The 19,526-nt window shown below is 43.1% G+C and overlaps 1 protein-coding gene across 1 annotated transcript in view; it reads right to left on the reverse strand.

Annotated features, from left to right (window-relative positions):
• Nucleotides 1-835: 835 nt before the first annotated feature.
• col4a5 (collagen, type IV, alpha 5 (Alport syndrome)) overlaps nucleotides 836-19,526 on the reverse strand; it is a 29,636-nt gene continuing 10,945 nt past the window's right edge. Inside the window, exons 2-49 of the mRNA XM_083910842.1 lie at nucleotides 18,181-18,237; nucleotides 17,137-17,226; nucleotides 16,864-16,908; nucleotides 16,672-16,716; nucleotides 16,519-16,581; nucleotides 16,377-16,430; nucleotides 16,267-16,293; nucleotides 15,710-15,790; nucleotides 15,523-15,585; nucleotides 15,395-15,430; nucleotides 14,626-14,667; nucleotides 14,424-14,516; nucleotides 13,770-13,823; nucleotides 13,637-13,693; nucleotides 13,512-13,556; nucleotides 13,386-13,439; nucleotides 13,255-13,296; nucleotides 12,752-12,845; nucleotides 12,201-12,485; nucleotides 11,989-12,078; nucleotides 10,958-11,028; nucleotides 10,460-10,651; nucleotides 10,209-10,377; nucleotides 9,958-10,050; nucleotides 9,756-9,860; nucleotides 9,534-9,631; nucleotides 9,290-9,440; nucleotides 9,098-9,211; nucleotides 8,731-8,898; nucleotides 8,332-8,421; nucleotides 8,112-8,258; nucleotides 7,885-7,983; nucleotides 7,705-7,794; nucleotides 7,468-7,607; nucleotides 7,257-7,383; nucleotides 6,995-7,174; nucleotides 6,859-6,909; nucleotides 6,587-6,772; nucleotides 4,309-4,442; nucleotides 4,136-4,208; nucleotides 3,819-3,890; nucleotides 3,607-3,735; nucleotides 3,382-3,480; nucleotides 3,058-3,270; nucleotides 2,788-2,965; nucleotides 2,588-2,702; nucleotides 1,045-1,217; nucleotides 836-946 (exon numbers count right to left, since the gene is read on the reverse strand). Coding sequence (XP_083766968.1) covers nucleotides 865-946; nucleotides 1,045-1,217; nucleotides 2,588-2,702; nucleotides 2,788-2,965; nucleotides 3,058-3,270; nucleotides 3,382-3,480; nucleotides 3,607-3,735; nucleotides 3,819-3,890; nucleotides 4,136-4,208; nucleotides 4,309-4,442; nucleotides 6,587-6,772; nucleotides 6,859-6,909; nucleotides 6,995-7,174; nucleotides 7,257-7,383; nucleotides 7,468-7,607; nucleotides 7,705-7,794; nucleotides 7,885-7,983; nucleotides 8,112-8,258; nucleotides 8,332-8,421; nucleotides 8,731-8,898; nucleotides 9,098-9,211; nucleotides 9,290-9,440; nucleotides 9,534-9,631; nucleotides 9,756-9,860; nucleotides 9,958-10,050; nucleotides 10,209-10,377; nucleotides 10,460-10,651; nucleotides 10,958-11,028; nucleotides 11,989-12,078; nucleotides 12,201-12,485; nucleotides 12,752-12,845; nucleotides 13,255-13,296; nucleotides 13,386-13,439; nucleotides 13,512-13,556; nucleotides 13,637-13,693; nucleotides 13,770-13,823; nucleotides 14,424-14,516; nucleotides 14,626-14,667; nucleotides 15,395-15,430; nucleotides 15,523-15,585; nucleotides 15,710-15,790; nucleotides 16,267-16,293; nucleotides 16,377-16,430; nucleotides 16,519-16,581; nucleotides 16,672-16,716; nucleotides 16,864-16,908; nucleotides 17,137-17,226; nucleotides 18,181-18,237 — 4,956 coding nt within the window. The 3' untranslated portion in view covers nucleotides 836-864. The remainder of the gene's footprint in view (nucleotides 947-1,044; nucleotides 1,218-2,587; nucleotides 2,703-2,787; nucleotides 2,966-3,057; nucleotides 3,271-3,381; nucleotides 3,481-3,606; nucleotides 3,736-3,818; nucleotides 3,891-4,135; nucleotides 4,209-4,308; nucleotides 4,443-6,586; nucleotides 6,773-6,858; nucleotides 6,910-6,994; nucleotides 7,175-7,256; nucleotides 7,384-7,467; nucleotides 7,608-7,704; nucleotides 7,795-7,884; nucleotides 7,984-8,111; nucleotides 8,259-8,331; nucleotides 8,422-8,730; nucleotides 8,899-9,097; nucleotides 9,212-9,289; nucleotides 9,441-9,533; nucleotides 9,632-9,755; nucleotides 9,861-9,957; nucleotides 10,051-10,208; nucleotides 10,378-10,459; nucleotides 10,652-10,957; nucleotides 11,029-11,988; nucleotides 12,079-12,200; nucleotides 12,486-12,751; nucleotides 12,846-13,254; nucleotides 13,297-13,385; nucleotides 13,440-13,511; nucleotides 13,557-13,636; nucleotides 13,694-13,769; nucleotides 13,824-14,423; nucleotides 14,517-14,625; nucleotides 14,668-15,394; nucleotides 15,431-15,522; nucleotides 15,586-15,709; nucleotides 15,791-16,266; nucleotides 16,294-16,376; nucleotides 16,431-16,518; nucleotides 16,582-16,671; nucleotides 16,717-16,863; nucleotides 16,909-17,136; nucleotides 17,227-18,180; nucleotides 18,238-19,526) is intronic.

Consider the following 19,526-nt stretch of genomic DNA (forward strand, 5'->3'; position numbering starts at 1 on the left):
ATCAGTGCATCGCATCGTTGGATGTTCCGAAGTCAAAGTGCCGATTTGGTAACAATCCAGTCCTCGTTACGAAGAAAAAACAGAACAAAAACGCAGCACTAATGAGTGAATGAATGAATGAGTGAGTGAATGAGTGAGTGAATGAATGAGTGAATGAATGAGTGAATGAAAAAGATAAACTAAAAATGGGATGAAAAGTTATCGTCATTTTCACGATATCCTGAGAACAAACTTTTTTTTTTCAAACGTACGGAGGAAGTACCCATAATCCTTTGCACTCCGCCTCTAATAATTTATCAGCAGAAATAATCACGTTCAAATAAAAGTCGTATGATTATCTGCGAAGGCCGCCGTAGTTCTGCAATCTGCAGTCTCGCCGCTAGATGTCGCTAATGCTAACGCAGCGGCGCAGGCGGCTCGCGGCTACATTGCGATCGCGATACTGCGGCAAATATCGCACTGAGGTTTTATCGGATCGTGAGATTGCGATATCGTTGCATCCCACGCAAAAAAAAACGACGAACGATCGTGTTAAAAAAAAGAAGAAGAAGAAGAGTAAAGTCACGCGTCCGTCATGGCACCTTTAAGTGAAGATAGATATATATTTATATTTATATTTTCTGAGGTACTTCTGAAGAAAAACAAAGACTGAATGTAAAGATTTGTTTGCGTCAGTTTTTTTTTTGAAGCTGTGTCGCAGTAGCACCATTGTTTACGGAGACAACGCACCATTGGAATTCCACCTCGTCGCCGTGGCGACCAACACCCAACACCACCCCCTCCTACCACCACTACTTGTCTCCCCGTCGTCCAATCACGTTCGACTCCCTGGGAAAAGTGGGCGTGGCTCGTGGGCGTGTGCCGTTACGTCCTCTTCATGCAGACCACGCAGCGGCTGACGCGGGTTCGTAGGTTTCCTGCCTTCAGAGTCTCTGACTGAGGCTTCCTGTAGAGGTCAAAGGTCAGAGCGCGGTCAGAGAGAGAGAGGACGCAATAACATAACATATACTCAAACACTGGAGGCCACTAGGGGGCAGTCCATACCTGAACATCTCAGACTGTTCCACAGTTGCCAGCCAGAAGGAGTAGGAGTTGCCGTAGTAGTTGCAGGTTCCTCGGCCGTGGCACTCGATGAAGGGGGCGCTGCGGAACTCCTCCAGGCAAGAGCCGGGGGAGGCCAAGGCCTGACCGGAGCCCTCTGCTCCTGCACTGGTGTGCTGAGGACAAACAAGACAAACAAGAGGGTCAGACCACGTCCTAACACCTCCACTAACCCTACATGTTACCCCTAACTCTACATTTAGCTTGTTCTCGTGTAGCTAGGTCCAAGAGGAAATGTGATTTTCTCCTTATAATCAACCCTCAAAATTGTAGTGAGCTCTGACGCAGCCTTAAAAAGAAGTGGAAGATGAAATTACCCATGATGCTTTGCGGATTCAGCGATCCGGCTGATACTTTTCAACAAAGATGCCGAGGAACATTTTCGTTGTCATATATTTTCGCAAATAAGCACGTTACAATGTGGAATTGTGTTGGAATATGTTGGTTTGATAAACATCCAGAGGACTGTTGAGCTTTGAACACTAATGTCAGATAATAACTGACCATTTATCAAAGCAGCTAGCTAACTAGCTAGCGAGCGGCTACATGTAGTGATGTCCCAATACCAGTTCCCTCAACAAGGGGAATTTACGGTTGAGGGAACTCAAAACCAAGGGGACATTTTAAGGGGGCGGTATTGGGGCGGAGCTTAAGACTCAGGCTTTATGGTCTTTAGGCTGAATTTCAATTCCAATCTTAATCCTCAATCTCATAAATGTTCTCCCTCTAGTCCAAGTTCTGTCCTGATTCTCAGGAAAATTAAGTTGAGGTCAAGTTTAAGGGCTGTATCGCCCTCAATATTGAGATTTTCCAAGACCACCCTTGGGAGCAAGGGCTACCCAGAATGCATTGCGTGTTTTCACATAACAAAGATGGCGTCGAAAGCAGAGAAACGAGTTCGCTACAAATGAAGTATTTTCTTTGTTAATAGAGATATAAAAATGATCTTAGTTTAGGCCCATATTATGGATTACTGACGTCATTGTTGCCTAACATTTATTTTTATTTGACCATCTTTTGTCAATAGTCGGCCGGTGTGGTTTACTTTTCAATAAGTCGTGGTGTGTGGTAACTGTCAGCTGAATATTTGTATGAGTATCATCTTATAACTAACTGACAACCTAATAACTTAATAATAATAATCCTGACTTAAATGTGTTCTTCTTCTTCTTCTTTTTTGGAGTTGACAGACTGGACGCAGCTTTGGCGTTATTCTGCCCCCTACAGTCTGAAGACGTATCTGCATTTAAGGGGTGTCCCATTTCTAAGTGACAAAATAACCCTCAACACTTGGTTTAGAGGGTTAGTTAAGATTAAGGGTTGAGATTGGAATTGGCTCTTAAACTCTTTGACTCTTAGTCTTTATGGTCTTTAATCCCTGTCTTTGTCTGTTGTCTCTCTTTTGTGAATAGGCCCCGCCCTCCTGAGCCTCAATAAACCTGGTTTTTAGCCAAACGAGGACCTGGTCAGAACTGACTCGTCTTACCATCATGAAGGAGTATCCGATCCACAGAGTCTCCCAGTGCGTCGGGCATGAAGGGATCTGGATGGTCTGACTGTGGACCGCGATCACCATGGCTGGAGCTTCACACACTGAACACCTGCACACACAGAAGTCAAGTTCAATCCCAAACATCTTGTTCTTCATGGACCTTCCCTCTGTCCGTGGTCCAGCCTGAGCTTCACCTGCTGATGTAGGGCTGGATACCCTCTCCTGTGATGGGGGCCATGGACATGGTCATGGGCTCAGGCGTGGACAGCCAGTACGAGTAATCGTTACGGGAAGCAAAGTTGCAGACGTTGTTGATGTTGCAGAACATGAAGGGCATGGTGGTGAACCTGCGGAGACAACTGCCCGCCGAGCCTGAAGGACAGAGACGGACGTGAGACAACATTTATCAACCAGATCTTCTCAGACGGTTCATCTCAAAACAACCAATCGCAGCTCTTTCGTACCGAGGTCTTGTCCGTGAGCTCGCTCGTTGCCCTGCACGTACAGCAGCGAGTATCCGTCGTAGATTGGGCTGGTTCCGTCGGGACAGAAGGGTATTTCCTGACTCTGACTGTGTCGGGTGACGAGGAACCCGTGAGCTGCAGACGCCGTTCCTGGAAGACCAGGATTTCCTTGAGGACCATCTGAACCAGGAGGACCAGAGAAGCCACGCTGACCTGAGACAAAATCAAGCACAGATTTGAAAGCTTCCGTTTCTCATGATGGAACTCTTACTCATCCACTAGATGGCAGCAACACCCTGACGTCAACAACGTAAAAGTACGTACCGGGCTGACCGGCGGGTCCAGGATCTCCCTTCCTTCCAGGTGGACCGCTGAATCCTTGAGGACCTTCCAGACCAGGGTCTCCAGGGTTACCGGACTGACCTAAAAAACATTGTACACCATGATTTGGAGCTCCCCCAACAGGTGAGGAGGGGGATTTTGGATGTATAAAGGGCTCCCCCCTGTGTCAGCGGTGTGTTACTGCAGTCATGATGTTCTGTGTCTCACCTGGGAGTCCTTCACGTCCAGAAGCACCAGGAGGTCCACGAGGACCGAGCAGACCTGGAGCACCAGGAGGTCCCTGCTCCCCCTTCACAACGATAGGAGCTGCAGCTACACCGGGGTCACCGGGGTCACCTAGAGGTCAAAGGTGAGAATTCATTTTTAGTATGGACCTCAAATAAAGTCAAACTTCATATTCTCTCAGTGTTGTCTCTCACCGCGTTGTCCCTCGTCTCCAGGTGGTCCTGGAAGACCACTTCCACCGGGAAGACCCGAGTCTCCCTTTGGTCCTGGAACAAAAGAGAAAGGGACTGATGAGGACAGAGGACACAGAGAGGACAGAGAGAGGACAGAGGACACAGAGAGGACACAGAGAGGACACAGAGGACAGGGATGCTGGTCCAGGACTGAGGACACAAAGAGAGGACACAGAGAGGACACAGAGAGGACAGAGACACAGAGAGGACAGAGGACACAGAGAGGACACAGAGAGGACACAGAGGACAGAGATGCTGGTCCAGGACTAAGGACTAACCAGGGAATCCAGGAACACCAGACAGACCGATGTCTCCTTTAATTCCAGGACCACCAGGAAGACCAGAAGGACCCTGGTGAGAAACATGTTGTTAAAGAAGTGGTTGTTGGTGCAGTAGGGGGCGCTCTCAGCACACTTAAATCCACTGAATGTGAAGGGAAGTGAACTCTTACAGGGAATCCTGGCGTTCCAGACTCTCCCTTCTGTCCCGGGAATCCTGCCTGACCTGGACCTCCGGGAATCCCCTTCTCTCCTTTGACTCCTCCACTTCCTCCTGGTCCACGAGGACCCTGAGGACCAGAGGGACCTGGAGATGGACCAGGGTCAAAGGTCAAAGGTCAGAGCACAGACTCTCTGTCTTTGTCAGGGAATCATTACAAACGAGAGATAAACTGAAAAATACAGTTTCAACATAAAGACACAAACTGATTCATCTGTGAAGTTTCATTCAAAATAAAGACAAACATGAAATAAATACAGACGAGTATCAATAACAGTATTGATCGATGATCAGGATCAATAACCTAAATACAATGAAAACATGAAGCGTCCTCTGAAAACATCAAACACATCAGTCTAACCTGGACGACCTGAGATTCCCAGAATTCCACAGTAAAACGGAATCGCGTTGACGAAGCGAAGGCGACGGAAAAAAGAAGAAGTTTAAACAGAAGAAAGAAAAACTTCCTCATCTCTGACTCATTATGGGATAGAAAAACTGCTTCAACGTCTCCACATTAACTTTATTATAATAATAACATTAATATAATAATGTTTTACCTGAATGTTATCGTCAATAAATTAATTATAAAAAGGTATTAAACACAAAAGTTAATTAACATTAAAAACACAAATTATTAAATGATATATTATTAAATAATAATGTATCTTCTGTACATATTTACAATAATGATACAATAAATGTAAAGAATATAAATGATTAAACATCTTAAATCTGTGTTTATATGTAAATTAAATGTTAAATTATTCAACATAACATTGAACATAATAACACTGTGAGTTAGTTGTGATTCATGTGTTCATGTGTTCATGTGTTCATGCTGATGGTGACAGGTTTAAAATCTCAGTTCAACTCAATATATTTAGATTTTATTTTTTAAATTATAAAACAACAAAACAAACAAACAAATAAATAAATAATGAATGATTAAAGGTGCTTACTGGTTAAAGGTGGATTACACAAACATCAGAGTGCAGAAAGTGAGAGAAACAAGTGTCAGATTAAGATTAAATATAATAAATAAAAAGATAAAAGTTTTCCCAAAGAACCAGGAAGTGAAACCGTTCTGTTTATTAAAAAACTGAAACTCATGCAGAACAAAGTGGACTCTTCCATCTGACCTGAGGGACCTGAGGAGGCGGGACGCACGTGTCATCACGCCAAGAGGCGGGGCCACACCACATGTGGGTGGGGCCAAGCCACAGGAAACAGGAGTTAACATGATGACATCATCAGTGTTTGTGTCTGACACAGCGCCATCGTGTGGTCAGCGTTTAAAATACAACAGTCAATGCTTCGAAAATTAGCTGTGTGTGTGACTGTGTGTGTGTGTGTGTGTGTGTGTGTGTGTGTGTGTGTGTGTGTGTGTGTGTGTGTGTGTGTGTGTGTGTGACAGACAGTGACGTGCAGGCGACTGATTGATGTGACAAAAACAAACCACACAGTGAAACAGTGAGGACGACAAAGCCTGAACACAAACACACAACGCTCACATGTGATGTTTGGGCTCATGGAGAAAGGTCAGAGGTCATGCTAATCTAATCTAATCTAATCTAATCTAATCTAATCTAATCTAAACAGATTCATCCATAAAAACATGTGTGAGTTTTGTGAGTTTGTCTCAGGCTCGACTGATTTACACCAACATTCTGGAAAAATGACGTCATGTGACATCAACACACACACACACACACACACACACACACACACACACACAGGTGACAGTGCATCAAAGCTGTGGAGAAAGGAATGGATTATAGATTATAGATTATAGATTATAGATTATAGATTCCCTCTGCTGTGAGATGAGGGGGAGGGGGTGAGGGCGTGGTCAATGATGAGGGCGTGGTCAATGATGAGGGCGTGGTCAATGAGAACTCCGACATTTCCCTTGTGAGAAGACGTGTGTGTGTGTGTGTGTGTGTGGGGGGGGGTTCATCCATCTTTATCATGCAAATCAACCTGTGACAAAAGTGCAGTTTCTGCCTGGTTTTCCTGGTTTTCCTGGTTTTCCTGGTTTTCTCTTCTTATTTTAAATAGATGTTTTAAATAATCCTCATGTTTTCACAGAGTGAATCTGTGTCCAATAACAAAGACCTTTAAATTTCAGCCTGACTACGATCAGACTGAGAAGACAAACCAGGACCAGGTCTGTGACTCTGAGTCTGTTAGAAAACCAGGCAGCTCAGTGTGATCCGGACATGCTTTACCTGCTCTTCCAGGTGGTCCAGGGGGGCCGAGCAGTCCTTTAGGGCCCTGTGCAGCCAGGCCTGGAGGCCCAGGAGGACCGATGTTTCCTGGAGAACCTGGGTTTCCAGGAAAGCCAGCATCTCCTTTAGTTCCAGGGAAACCAGGATTCCCAGAGGGACCAGGAAGACCTGAGTCTCCCTTAGCACCTGAACACAAATTCAGAGGACAAGTTTATGTTAGTGGTCCTAATCCCAAACGACAGTGATTAAAACGTGTGAAGGCTGTAGCTCACCTGGCAACCCAGGAAGCCCAGAAGCACCAGGACCACCGAAACCAGGAAGTCCTGCAGAGGAAATAAACCAGAAGTGATGTGAATCAAATGAAGCGTAAAAAGATTTTTTCTCCAGAAGAAGATGCTGAGAACTTACCGGGCTCTCCTTTGACTCCTGCTGGTCCTGGGATTCCATCACGACCGGCCTGACCCTTCTCTCCTGGAAACCCTGGTGATCCTGGTCGGCTAGACTCTCCTGGTCTACCAGGAGCTCCATTGAGACCTGGTGCACCTGGCCCACCATCGAGACCCTTGGGACCTGGGATACCAGGAGTACCTGACAAACACAGAGAAGGTGGTCAGTGTGTCGGTCACTGACATTTAACGTGTGAACACTTCACTTCTGGACTTGAACCTACCTTGGAATCCTGGGAGACCAGGATCTCCTTTGGGACCTGATCCTCCTGGTAAACCTGGGAGACCGGATGTTCCTGAACCTCCCTTGAGTCCTGGACTTCCTGGGAACCCTGGCTGTCCTGGGTCACCCTGTCACAAACATGACGTAAGTAAAGTGAGCACCTGTCCACGTTTCTGTGAACTAAAGAACGATCATGTGATTGACTTCTGTACTTTTTGTCCAGAGATTCCAGGTGGTCCAACTCCAGCAGACCCTGGTTCACCTTTGGATCCAGGAAAACCAGGTGAACCTGGTTGTCCAGATGGTCCTGACCTCCCGGGTTGACCGGATAGACCCTTCTGCCCTGATGGACCTGTGACATGATCAAGGTTTGATATTTAAACTCATATGAAAAACACTCAGTGTCAAACAACTAAAGAACAAAATAGCTTTGAGATGTTCAAACCAACCTGGAAATCCCATTTCTCCCATGCTTCCCTTTGCTCCTGGTCCTCCAGGGCCACCTGAGCCTCCTGGGATTCCAGGATCTCCCTTAGGACCTGAAAACATGGAATGTGGAACATTAGAGATCTTTTTCAAAACATCACTTATTACTCATTACTGAGTATGTGTTGGATTCAAATCTATACCTGGTGGTCCTGAGAGTCCAGGGCGACCATCTGATCCTGGCAGGCCAGAGTCTCCAGGAAGACCAGAGATGCCTTTCTGACCTGGAAAACCTGGTGAACCTGAAGAACACACACACAAGCATATGTATGTGTTATATCTTGAAATATTATTATTATTATTATTATGAAATATTATTTGGTAACCAGAGAGAAATTAAAAATCCATTGAAGATTTAGTTTAGTTTTACCTGGAAGTCCTGAGTCTCCTTTGTCACCTTTTGTGGTCACTGGTAACGAGGCTATACCTGGAGGTCCCTGAACTCCAGAGTCACCTCTCTCTCCTTTAAGACCAGAACCACCGGGTGATCCGTCTCTGCCTGGGAATCCAGGTTCACCTGCAGAAGAAGAACGTGGGAATCAGACCCAGGTCCACAATGTTGTGGTTCCTCTGTGTGAAGGTGCTCATACCCTTATGTCCAGGACCTCCAGGTCCTCCTGGGCCTCCTGGTCCTCCAGATGGTCCGGGAGATCCTATTGAACCCATGTCTCCTTTCTGACCTGCACCCGGTCAGAAAAACAGCATTAGCAAAAAGAATAGATATTAAACAACAAAAGAATATCACTTAGCTTTAGCAGAAGGTTAGCCATTCAGTTAACTAGTATTCCTGTTAACCAGCTAACTTCTAATATACACCATCAGCGAGCTAATCAGTCATTGGTCATTTAGAAAGTGAGCTACAAAGCTATGTGGCTACATAAGCACATCCAGATAAAAAAATGATCTCAACTATCTCGTTACCTGAGTAATATTAACTTCACCCTCTCACCCTTAATGCAACATCATTAAGGTTAACGGAGATCCTTTACCTGGCAGTCCAGGCAGGCCGTCCCGTCCAGGTCCTCCAGGAGGTCCGGGGGTTCCGATAGGTCCTGAAGAACCAGGAATACCAGGTGTTCCTCTTTCTCCTGGCAAACCTGGGATATCAAGACCTGGAGAACCGGGGTCTCCCTTTTGTCCATTTGATCCAGGGTATCCTGTAACCATGACACAAAGACTTCAGCCTCTGGATGCTGAACTGTTTTCAAACTATGCTAGCTTATTCATGCTCTGCTAACATGTTCTGCGGTCGGTCAGTGTCAGTAACTACATGAACTGGTCAACATTTGAATGGAAAAGTCCTTGAAGAAAACTCTTTACAGGGAATGGACTCCTATCTAATCACATGCATCTTACCTGGTGGTCCCACTGGGCCTGGAGGTCCAGGAGAGCCTGGGGTACCCAAAGAACCAATAGAGGGGCTTCCGGGTAGACCACGAGATCCAGGGATGCCAGGGGTACCAGGTTCACCTAAGAAAAGGAGATTGAGACTTGTCTTTTTTGGTCCCAATTCACCCCCATTACATCAGTTCCAGAATGACTGAATACCTTTAGATCCTGGTCCACCATCTATTCCAGATCTTCCAGGTGAACCAGGGCCGCCAGGGTAACCCGAATCTCCCTTTGGTCCAGGGAAACCTTTAGATCCAGGACCTCCTGGTAAACCAGATGGGCCAGGAAGTCCAAAGCCAGGCTCACCCTGTTCACGAGAAGCCACATGGATCTCATCGAGCTTCTGAGTTTCCAGAATTCATTGGTAGTACATATACTGTCTGTCCTTCTATCTGCCTACCTTATGTCCAGGAATTCCAGGCTGGCCAGGGAGTCCATCGACTCCTGGTCGACCAGATCCACCAGAAGCTCCTGGCTGTCCAGGAATACCTGGGAATCCTGGAAGAGAAACGTAAGAAGACGGATGAGGGAAGAAGAAAAGGTGATAGGAGCTAAGTACAGAGGAGGTAGACGTAGGAAGTGCTGGACAGATCAAGAAGGAAGAATCTGTGATTGTCCTGACCTTTAGTTCCCGGCTGCCCAGGAAGTCCAATGCCGGGGAGTCCAGGGTCACCCTTTGCACCTGGTGAACCAGGGAAACCAGGCTGTCCTGGTGAACCTGGGCTGCCTGAGAATTAAGAATAAAAAAAACCACAACCAATCAGATACAGATTCACTTCATCTCAGCTGTTCATGTGAGTTTGGCCTTGATGAGGAGTTTAAACCTGGAGAACCGGGAAATCCAGGCTCGCCATCCTGTCCTCTTGGTCCTGGTAATCCTTTCTCTGCCACCGTCAGACCTGGTTCACCTTTAGCACCTGAGGTGGAGGTGAGAGGATGAAAAGGTCTGAAGTGGTCATTTTTCCAATGTTGTCCCATTATAGATTTAGAGATATGGGTTGAGCTAAATCAGTTAGCATGATTCTGTCTCCGCTATAGAGCTTGGTGGCCGTCTACGGTGAGGTGATCCACTTACCTGGTAAACCAGGAGATCCAGATCTTCCAGAGACACCCTGGACACCTTTTTCTCCTGAAGCCCCTGAAGGTCCAAAGCCGGGGGACCCTGGGGGGCCCCTGTCCCCTGGAATACCAGGACCGCCTGACTCACCAGGGCTTCCTCGTTCTCCTTTCACCAGCAGAGATCCCTGACAAACACAGTCACATGGAGTTCAGACCTGAGCCGTGGTGGAATCTTTATCTCCACATATCTGAGTTAGCGCCACCTACAGGAGTTCCTTTGGGCCCAGGAAGTCCAGGCTGTCCATCACGTCCAGGTCGACCATCCAGACCAGGTAGACCAGGAGATCCAGGGAAACCAGAGTCACCCTTATCCCCCCTTACACCGCTGACTGTGATGGCATCACCTGGGTCTCCCTTCTCTCCAGGGAACCCTGGAGAACCTTGATTACCGGGGGAACCCTGGAACCAAGAGGATATCAAAGAGATTGAGCTGCTTTTTTCAACTTTAGAGGTGACCTTGATTTTAGAGGAGATAGAGGTCAGAGTTCACGACTCAGAGATGATACAAGATCATTTATCATGAGATCATTTAAAAAGAGAAGAAAGTTTTATTTACACAAAACCACAGAAGTGAAGAAAATGATTTAAAAAAAGTACAATTATTAAATACCTTTGTAAAAGTAAGTCAAAAACATTCAAATTTAGAACCAACGATGAGGTTAGAACATAAATAATAGAGTGAAGGTTCCTTCACAGATCACTCACAGGTTGACCTGGAGAAGCAGGAGAACCTGGATAACCTCGATCTCCTTTGATTCCTGCGCTGCCGGGAATTCCTGATGATCAGAAATAAACAACAAGATCATTCAATAACAGAATATATAATATAATATAATATAATATAATATAATATAATATAATATAATATAACATAACATATACTGTAAATCTAAAGACTCATGACTGTAAATCTCTGGGTCTCAAACACTGTCATTATCTTCTCTTTTCCTGTGTTTCCTGTTTTATTTTGAAATGCCTTTGCTTCTGTTGCTGCTGTGATGTCACTTCCTGTCTGTGTTTGTCTCTCACCTGTGTCTCGTTGCTTCGTTAGAGTTAAACTGTGGATCGTGGACGATGGAGAGAATTCTCAGCTCTTTCTGTGAGTGTCTTTTTATTTCAATATTTAATCTGGATAATCTGGATAATCTGGATAATCTGGATAATCTGGATAATCTGGCCCTGAGGTTTTATTCCACATAAATAATTCTGCGTTGCTGATTTTCATTTTAAATCCATTTTTAACATGAAAACTTGTCTTTGGTTTAAATCAGGTGAAGTTTTTCTGCTCTGGGTTTAAACGAGAGTCGTTTTATTTGACTTTTATCAGCAGAGAAAATAAAACACAATATTATTTCACCATCAAACTAAATACAATTAGCGTATTTTCCGCACTATAAGGTGCACCTTCAATGAATGTCCTATTTTAGAACTGTTTTCATATTTAAGGCGCAGCGGGTTATAAGGCTCATAGAATAGAAGGTATTGCAGTCAAACGTTTGACTGGGGTTGCGTTATGCGTCCACTAGATGGAGCTGTGCTAAAGGGAATGTCAACAAAACAGATAAAGTAAAACTTTACCAAATGATCCATATATAAGGCGCACTATCGTTTTTTGAGAAAATTAAAGGCTTTTAAGTGCCAGTTATAGTGCGGACAATACGGTTAAGTAAAATATCTGCTTAAATACTTCAAAAGTATTTATATTTAGCAAAATATGAAGATATAAAGATCATCACCGGGGAGTCCGGATGGTCCTGGAGGTCCTTGTGGTCCTGGGATTGGACTGGTTCCACCAAAGCAGTTCACACAGGTGTCGCCTTTGTTACCTGCAACAACATCATCATCATCATCATCATCATCATCATCATCATCAACATCTGAGTCCAGACCTGAGTCCAGACCTGAGTCCAGACCTGAGTCCAGACTCCAGACCTCCTGGTTCTCTCACCTTTCAGCCCTCTCTCTCCTGGATAACCTCGTTCTCCCTGCACACCGGGGCGTCCGGGTTCTCCGCCCACACAGTTCTGTCCGCTGGAGAACCCTGGAGGTCCAGGAGGTCCTTGTTGACCCTGTGGACCGGGAGTTCCTGCTCGTCCTGGAGGTCCCGGCAGAGCGATGCCCGGGTCACCGTGGTCTCCCTTCTGACCTCGCTCTCCTGGGTAACCGGGGGCTCCAGGCTGACCGCTGCCCCCGATGGCCGGGAGTCCTGGTGCTCCAGCAGGTCCAGTTTGACCTGAGAGAAACCAGACGAGGATCACGGTTTAACGTGGATCGTGGTTTGAGTTTTGAGCTGCAGCAACAATCATTATTATTATCTTAAATCTTTTCAAGATCAATATTTATTGTTAGCAAACACTTGCGTAGCTTTCCTATTAAAAGTAGCCACGATAGTTAGCTTCTAGGCTAGTTCACAGCTTCACTGTGGTTTAATATCAATAATTCAGCGTCAGTTTTTCTGTTTCACGGTAGCGTGATGTGCGTCATGTGATCCACGTTTACCTGCTGGTCCTCGTTCTCCTTTACCTCCAGGTGACCCCGGGAACCCGGGTTCACCTTTAGCACCGACGCGACCTCCGGTCTGACCTTCGACCACCTGACGCAAAGAAAAACAAAGATCGGGAAACAAAACTCAACAAACCACCATCCCATAATAAACATTCTCTATTTTTTACTTAGCGGATAAAATACACTCAAAAATATATGTTTTATTTTATTTAATGTTTTTATTGTTTTATTTGTGGGTATGGCTCCATCTAGTGGTCAGAAGAGTGTAGCGCACCACAAAAATTCCCCCACGAATGATTGTTTTTAATGTGAAATAATCTGTAAATATTCACTTTAATTCTTAGATTTTGAATTATTTATACAAATATAAAACTAACACAGGTCATCGCCATGGCAACCAAGCAACGCTCCAATTTATTTTCTACAAACTTTTTATTCTTTTTATTTTGAATGAATGAATGAATGAATGAATGAATGAATGAATGAATGACGCTCACCACTCCTGGTGGACCTGGATATCCACGATCTCCTTTTAGACCCTAAAATAAAAACTCGGATGTCATTTGAGAATAATACATAAGGCTTATATATTAATATATTGTATGTATATAAATACATAAAAACCTACTCTTTCTCCGTCTCTGCCTGGAGAACCTGGAGAACCTGAATCTCCTTTTCCGCCCTGAAACAGAAACGTGGATTAAACCATTGAATCAACTTTATTTAAATGACTAAAAACACAAAGAAAACTCACGGGGAATCCTGGAACTCCAGGGTCGCCGTCTTTGCCGGGTTTTCCCTGGAAAAGTTTGTTTATTTTTATATAAAGTTTGAAGAGTTTTGTTTTCAGGGTCAAAGGTCGTCTTCTTTCGTACTCACTCGTTTTCCTGCTTCACCGACTTCTCCCTTTTCTCCTCTCTGACCACCAGAGGGCCCCTGACACCACAGAACAACGCGTCAATCACCGTCTTTATTCAAAAACTCACCACTCGTCTTTTTACCGTTTACTCACAGGAGCGCCTGGAAAACCTGCATCACCGCGGGGTCCCGGAGATCCTGGATCGCCCTGCACACCAGACGGGGAAAAGGTCAAAGGTCAAAGGTGATTTTTTTTATGAAGAAAAATCAAACATTCAACGAAAGAAAAACTAAATAAATATAAGAAGAAGAAAGACAATCACAGATGTTTGTGTTCTACTGACATCTAGTGGCCAACGGAACACATTGTTTCAGTGCATTGTGCAGCTTTGATTGTGCCCTCTGGTGGTGAAACTGCTGAACTTCAACTCGATTCTAAAAAGCACTTTATTTTATAATAATTGTGAAAAAAAGTTTAAAAAAGAAGTTAAAACATTTTTGAAGAAAAATAATCAAAGTAAATAATTTAGGTGAATTTGTGACTTTTCTTCTTTATGATATTAAATGAGTTTAAGTTCATTTTTCTTAGTTTTGAATTTGAATTTGGAGTTTGAATTCATTTCCTGTGACATGAGAAACCTGTCAATCACTGATAAAACACATTTATTCATGAATGAATGAATGAATGAGTGAGTGAATGAATGAGTGAGTGTTACCTTGTCTCCTCTCTGAATGACGTGGTTAGATGAATGAGTGAGTGAATGAATGAGTGAGTGAATGAATGAATGAATGAATGAGTGAGTGTTACCTTGTCTCCTCTCTGAATGACGTGAACTGGAGGTCTCTGCTGTTCGCCCACCTGACCTGGAGGACCAGGAGGTCCTGGTAATCCCTGGTCACCCTACACACACACACACACACACACACACACACACACAACAATAACACACATAAATAATCAAAGTCACACACACACACAGACAGTGTTTGTTGGACTCTTGTGTCTGAACCTTGTCTCCTTTCGGTCCTTGGAAGTTTAATCCCATGTTTCCCTGAAAAGACAAAGAGCAGAAAACGTCAAATAATCAAAATAATCAACGTTTTCTCATCGTTTTTCTGTGATAAAACTCAATGGAAACAAAACATGTTGGAAAAATGGAATTCTGAGTAAATGTAGAGAATAAAAGCTGTTTATTTAACGTCAGTGGATCAAGAAAAAGAAAGAAAATAATCCACAAACTAAAGGTTTAATCACAGATTTAGTTCAGAATTAATTATATTAATATAATGAACTTTTCAAGATTTGAAATATAAATGTTTTCAATTTATGACAAGAAGTCATAGTGGAAATAACATGTTTTTTTGTTCGCCATCTGACGCCACCTGGTGGAGAGTAGTTAGAATGATCACAGTGAAAGTGATGAAAAATGACAGAGGGACATTTAGTCCTTAAGGCTCTGAGTGTGAACACATGAATAATCTGTGTGTGAACACATGAATAATCTGTGTGTAAACAAATGAATAATCTGTGTGAACAGATGAATACTCTGTGTGTGTGAACACATGAATAATCTGTGTGTGAACACAAATCATCTGTGTGAACACATGAATAATCTGTGTGTGAACGCATGAATAATTTGTGTGTGAACACATGAATAATCTGTGTGTGAACGCATTAACGCAGACAAAATCATCCCAAAACAAAGAAGAAAAAGTGAGTTCATGCTTTTATATCCCAGATTATCTCAGATTATGATCACAGATTGAGGATGAACTGACCTTAGGTCCAGGAGAACCAGGAGGACCTGGACGACCCTGAAAAAACACACACACAATTCACTCTTTCACCGTTTCTTAAAGCTGTGAATGAATGAATGAATGAATGAAAGCAGCTGATGTGGTTTTACCTCGTATCCTGTGGATCCTGGAGGACCACTGGGACCTTGTAATCCAGCAGGACCTGGTAATCCCTGTTTAAATCAGATTAGGGTTATTTTTGTGCTGGTGTTTTTCTTTTATTATTAAAATAATTTATATTATTATTATTATTACTCTAATCATTTATATTATTATTACAACTGTTTGTAATCTTACAGGAGCTCCTGGTAATCCCGGTAATCCCACTCCTCCCTTCTGTCCAAAGCGGTTGGTGGAGATGATGTCACCTGGATCACCCTGTGGACCAATCAAACCTCTGTGAGTCTAATCTCCTCAGATTACAACAAGTTTAACACAAAAGTTAAAACAACTTCTATTCAAACTTTTTTTTAAATGTGAAATTACAAAAAATTACTGATAAGAAAAAAAAAGACGTTACACAAACTTTATTGTTTCCAAAAAATATGAAAAAAAGTTAATTCCCCCAAAAAATGACTTAAGTTTTAAAACAAACAAACTCAGTTATTGTTTTTTTAATTTGGGATTAAAACTTTATTAGAGTGCGTTTGTGTGTGTGCGTCTGTGTGTGTGTCTGTGTGTGTGTGTGTGTGTGTGTGTGTGTGTGTGTGTGTGTGTGTGTGTGTGTGTGTGTGTGTCTGTGTGTGTGTGTGTGTGTGTGTCTGTGTGTGTGTGTGTGTGTGTGTGTGTGTCTGTGTGTGTGTGTGTGTGTGTGTCTGTGTGTGTGTGTGTGTGTGTGTGTGTGTGTGTGTTACCTTAGGCCCAGGCAGACCTGGTGGTCCCTGTGAGTGAGAAACAAAAAACAAACGTTCAGTAAATAAATTTTTTCCCGATGTTAGTGATGAAAACTCCTCGCTCCACTCACCAATAATCCCGGCGTTCCGGGAATTCCTCCTGCTCCAGGATAACCTCGTTCACCCTGATGACGACAATAAGAAGAAGAAGAAGAATCTTCAAAAGTTCTTTCAGGAAGTTCTCAAAGATCTCGTCAGGACGTCTTTCTTTACCTTTGTCCCGTTACATCCGGCCACTCCTCTGGGACCTAAAGGTCCGTCCTGACCCGGCAGACCCTGACACACCGAGGACACACAACAACGTCAACAACAACAACAACGTCAACAACAACATCGGTGATAAAAGTCGGAGAGAGAAAAACTCACAGGAAGTCCTGGAGTTCCTGGGAATCCTGGTAATCCAGGAGGACCCTGTTTAAAACAAACCAGAGCAGGTCAGAGATGGAGGAAACAGAGACACCTGCTGGTCAGGAGGTGACATTACAACACATCTGCAGATAAAAACCCTGGAACATGAATAACAAATCTGACAGATTTTATTCTTCTAAAGAAACTCACTCTGATTCCTTTTGGACCTCCAGGTCCTTGAGGTCCATCACTGCCCTGAAAACACACACACACACACACACACGCACACACACACACACACACACACACGCACACACACACACACATTATTATTACACATTAGGATTAACTGATTCACTGTGAATATAAATATACGTAAACGTAATCAAAGTCAAATGTTTTCTAATAAATATCTTTATTTTTTATCACCAATCAGATTAAATAAGATTATCACAAACATGTTATATTATTAGCTCCGCCCACCTTCTCTCCTCTGCCTCCGATTGGACCCTCAGGTCCAGGGAAACCTGGGACCCCTGGTTGTCCGGTGAGACCCGGGAAACCCCGTTCACCCTGAAAACACACACACACACACACACCATGAGTGAAAAAAAGTCACATGACACCAATATTAATACAAACTAAAAACCACTCACTCTCTCACACCAAAGTCACTCACTCTCTCACACCAAAGTCACTCACTCTCCCACACCAAAGTCACTCACTCTCCCACACCAAAGTCACTCACTATCCCACACCAAAGTCACTCACTCTCCCACACCAAAGTCACTCACTATCCCACACCAAAGTCACTCACTCTCTAACACCAAAGTCACTCACTCTCCCACACCAATGTCACTCATTCTCCCACACCAAAGTCACTCACTCTCCCACACACCAAAGTCACTCACTCTCCCACACCAAAGTCACTCACTCTCTCACACCAAAGTCACTCACTCTCTCACACCAAAGTCACTCACTCTCCCACACACCCAAGTCACTCACTCTCCCACACCAAAGTCACTCTCTCTCCCACACACCAAAGTCACTCACTCTCTCACACACCAAAGTCACTCACTCCCACACACCAAAGTCACTCACTCTCCCACACCAAAGTCACTCACTCCCACACACCAAAGTCACTCACTCTCCCACACCAAAGTCACTCACTCTCCCACACCAAAGTCACTCACTCTCCCACACCAAAGTCCATAGAGTAAACCAGTGATTTTAACATCACAGCACACAGGAGTTCACAGGAGTTGTTGATCCACTGCTGCCTCCATCACTAACTTACAATGACTGATTTTAGTGAATTCAGCTTTAAAAATATTTACTTTAGACTTAAATCAGTGACACAAAGTGACCACACGAGGCAGCAGAGGACCAGCAGCTCCTGTGTCCCAGTGAGCTAAAATCACTGGTTTTCTCTGTGGACTTTGGTTTGAGAGAATCCTTTTTTTTTAGAAGTCTGAAATCATGTAAATCCTCTTGTAAAGAGTCATTTTCTGGTTAATAAAAACTCACCTTGTCTCCTTTCACTCCTCTACAGTCACATCTAGATCCTGCACATCCGTTACAGGCCTGTAAACAAAGACATTTGACGTTAATCATCAGGTCAGAAGGTTTAATTCAGTCATAAATAAATAATGATCGTGATAAATGTTGGATAATAAACTGAGTTTTGCTCATCTGTAAAAGTTGGAGAAGTTAATTCATATCAAATATGTAGATTTTTCAATGATATTTTATTACAAGATTAACATGAAAACATGATGGAAAAACTCGATCCCCATCAAAAAAAAAAAAAAGTATCTCGGAATAACTTGAAATTCACCATCATAATAGTCAGCATCGCCCTGAACAAGGATCTGTTGAAAATATTTGAATATCTCTTAAGGAATAATGAATTTTTGAAAATCAGGAAATGATCCATTTGCCCTGATGCACTTTGACAGTGTGTGTTCTTGTACTTGCAGCATACTGAGGACCAGTAAGGGTTTTAAACCAACAAAGTGAGGTCATTTTTACGGAGTCAGGACATTTTGGTCGGTCCTCACTTTGTTTTCATTGAAATCACTTCCTTAGGTTGATATAACATGCTATACTCAATTTGTCAAAATGTTTAATTTTGGACGACTTTTTCTCAAACTTTGGACCAAATTTTTTTTTCCAATTTTGGACCAAATTTTTTTTTGTCAAATTTTGGACCAAATTTTTTTTTTTAAATTTTGGACCAAATTTTTTTTGCTCAAATTTTGGACCAAAAATTTTGGGTCAATTTTTTTTTTTCAATTTTTTTCCAAATTTTGGGTCAAATTTTTTTCAAAAATTGAGTCAACATTTTTGTCCAAATTTTGGGTCAATTTTTTTTTTAAATTTTGGGTAATTTTTTAAAAAAAAATTTTGGGTCAAATTTTCTTTTTTTAATTTTGGGTCAATTTTTTTTATTTATTATGGTCGACATAGTATAGTATGACATTTTTGTAAAATGTTGGACCAAAAATTTAAAAAATAAAATAAAATCGAAAAAGTTTTCCAGCCCTTTTTGCTCTGGGGCTCCACCTGCAGACATTTTATGGTACTGCAACCAGTAGTTCTTTGTAGATGTCATAAATGAAGTAGATATTTGTAATTGTGTTGATTTATAAAGTGGAAATGCTGGTCCTCAGTATGCAGCAAGTACAAGAATGTGTGTGTGTGTGCACAAGGTCAGTGAGCGACAACAAGACACAAGAAAGTAAATGTTTGTCCAAATGTTTTTGTCTTTCTAATCTAAAACAAATGTGTTCACACGATTCACTGTTTCTCAGCAGAGTTTAGAGGATGATGATGATGAGGATGAGGAGGATGAAGGAGTTAGAATGTTTCTG

The sequence above is a fragment of the Microchirus variegatus genome, assembly GCF_963457635.1.
Source record: "Microchirus variegatus genome assembly, chromosome: 2".
In the NCBI taxonomy this organism is placed as follows: domain Eukaryota; kingdom Metazoa; phylum Chordata; class Actinopteri; order Pleuronectiformes; family Soleidae; genus Microchirus; species Microchirus variegatus.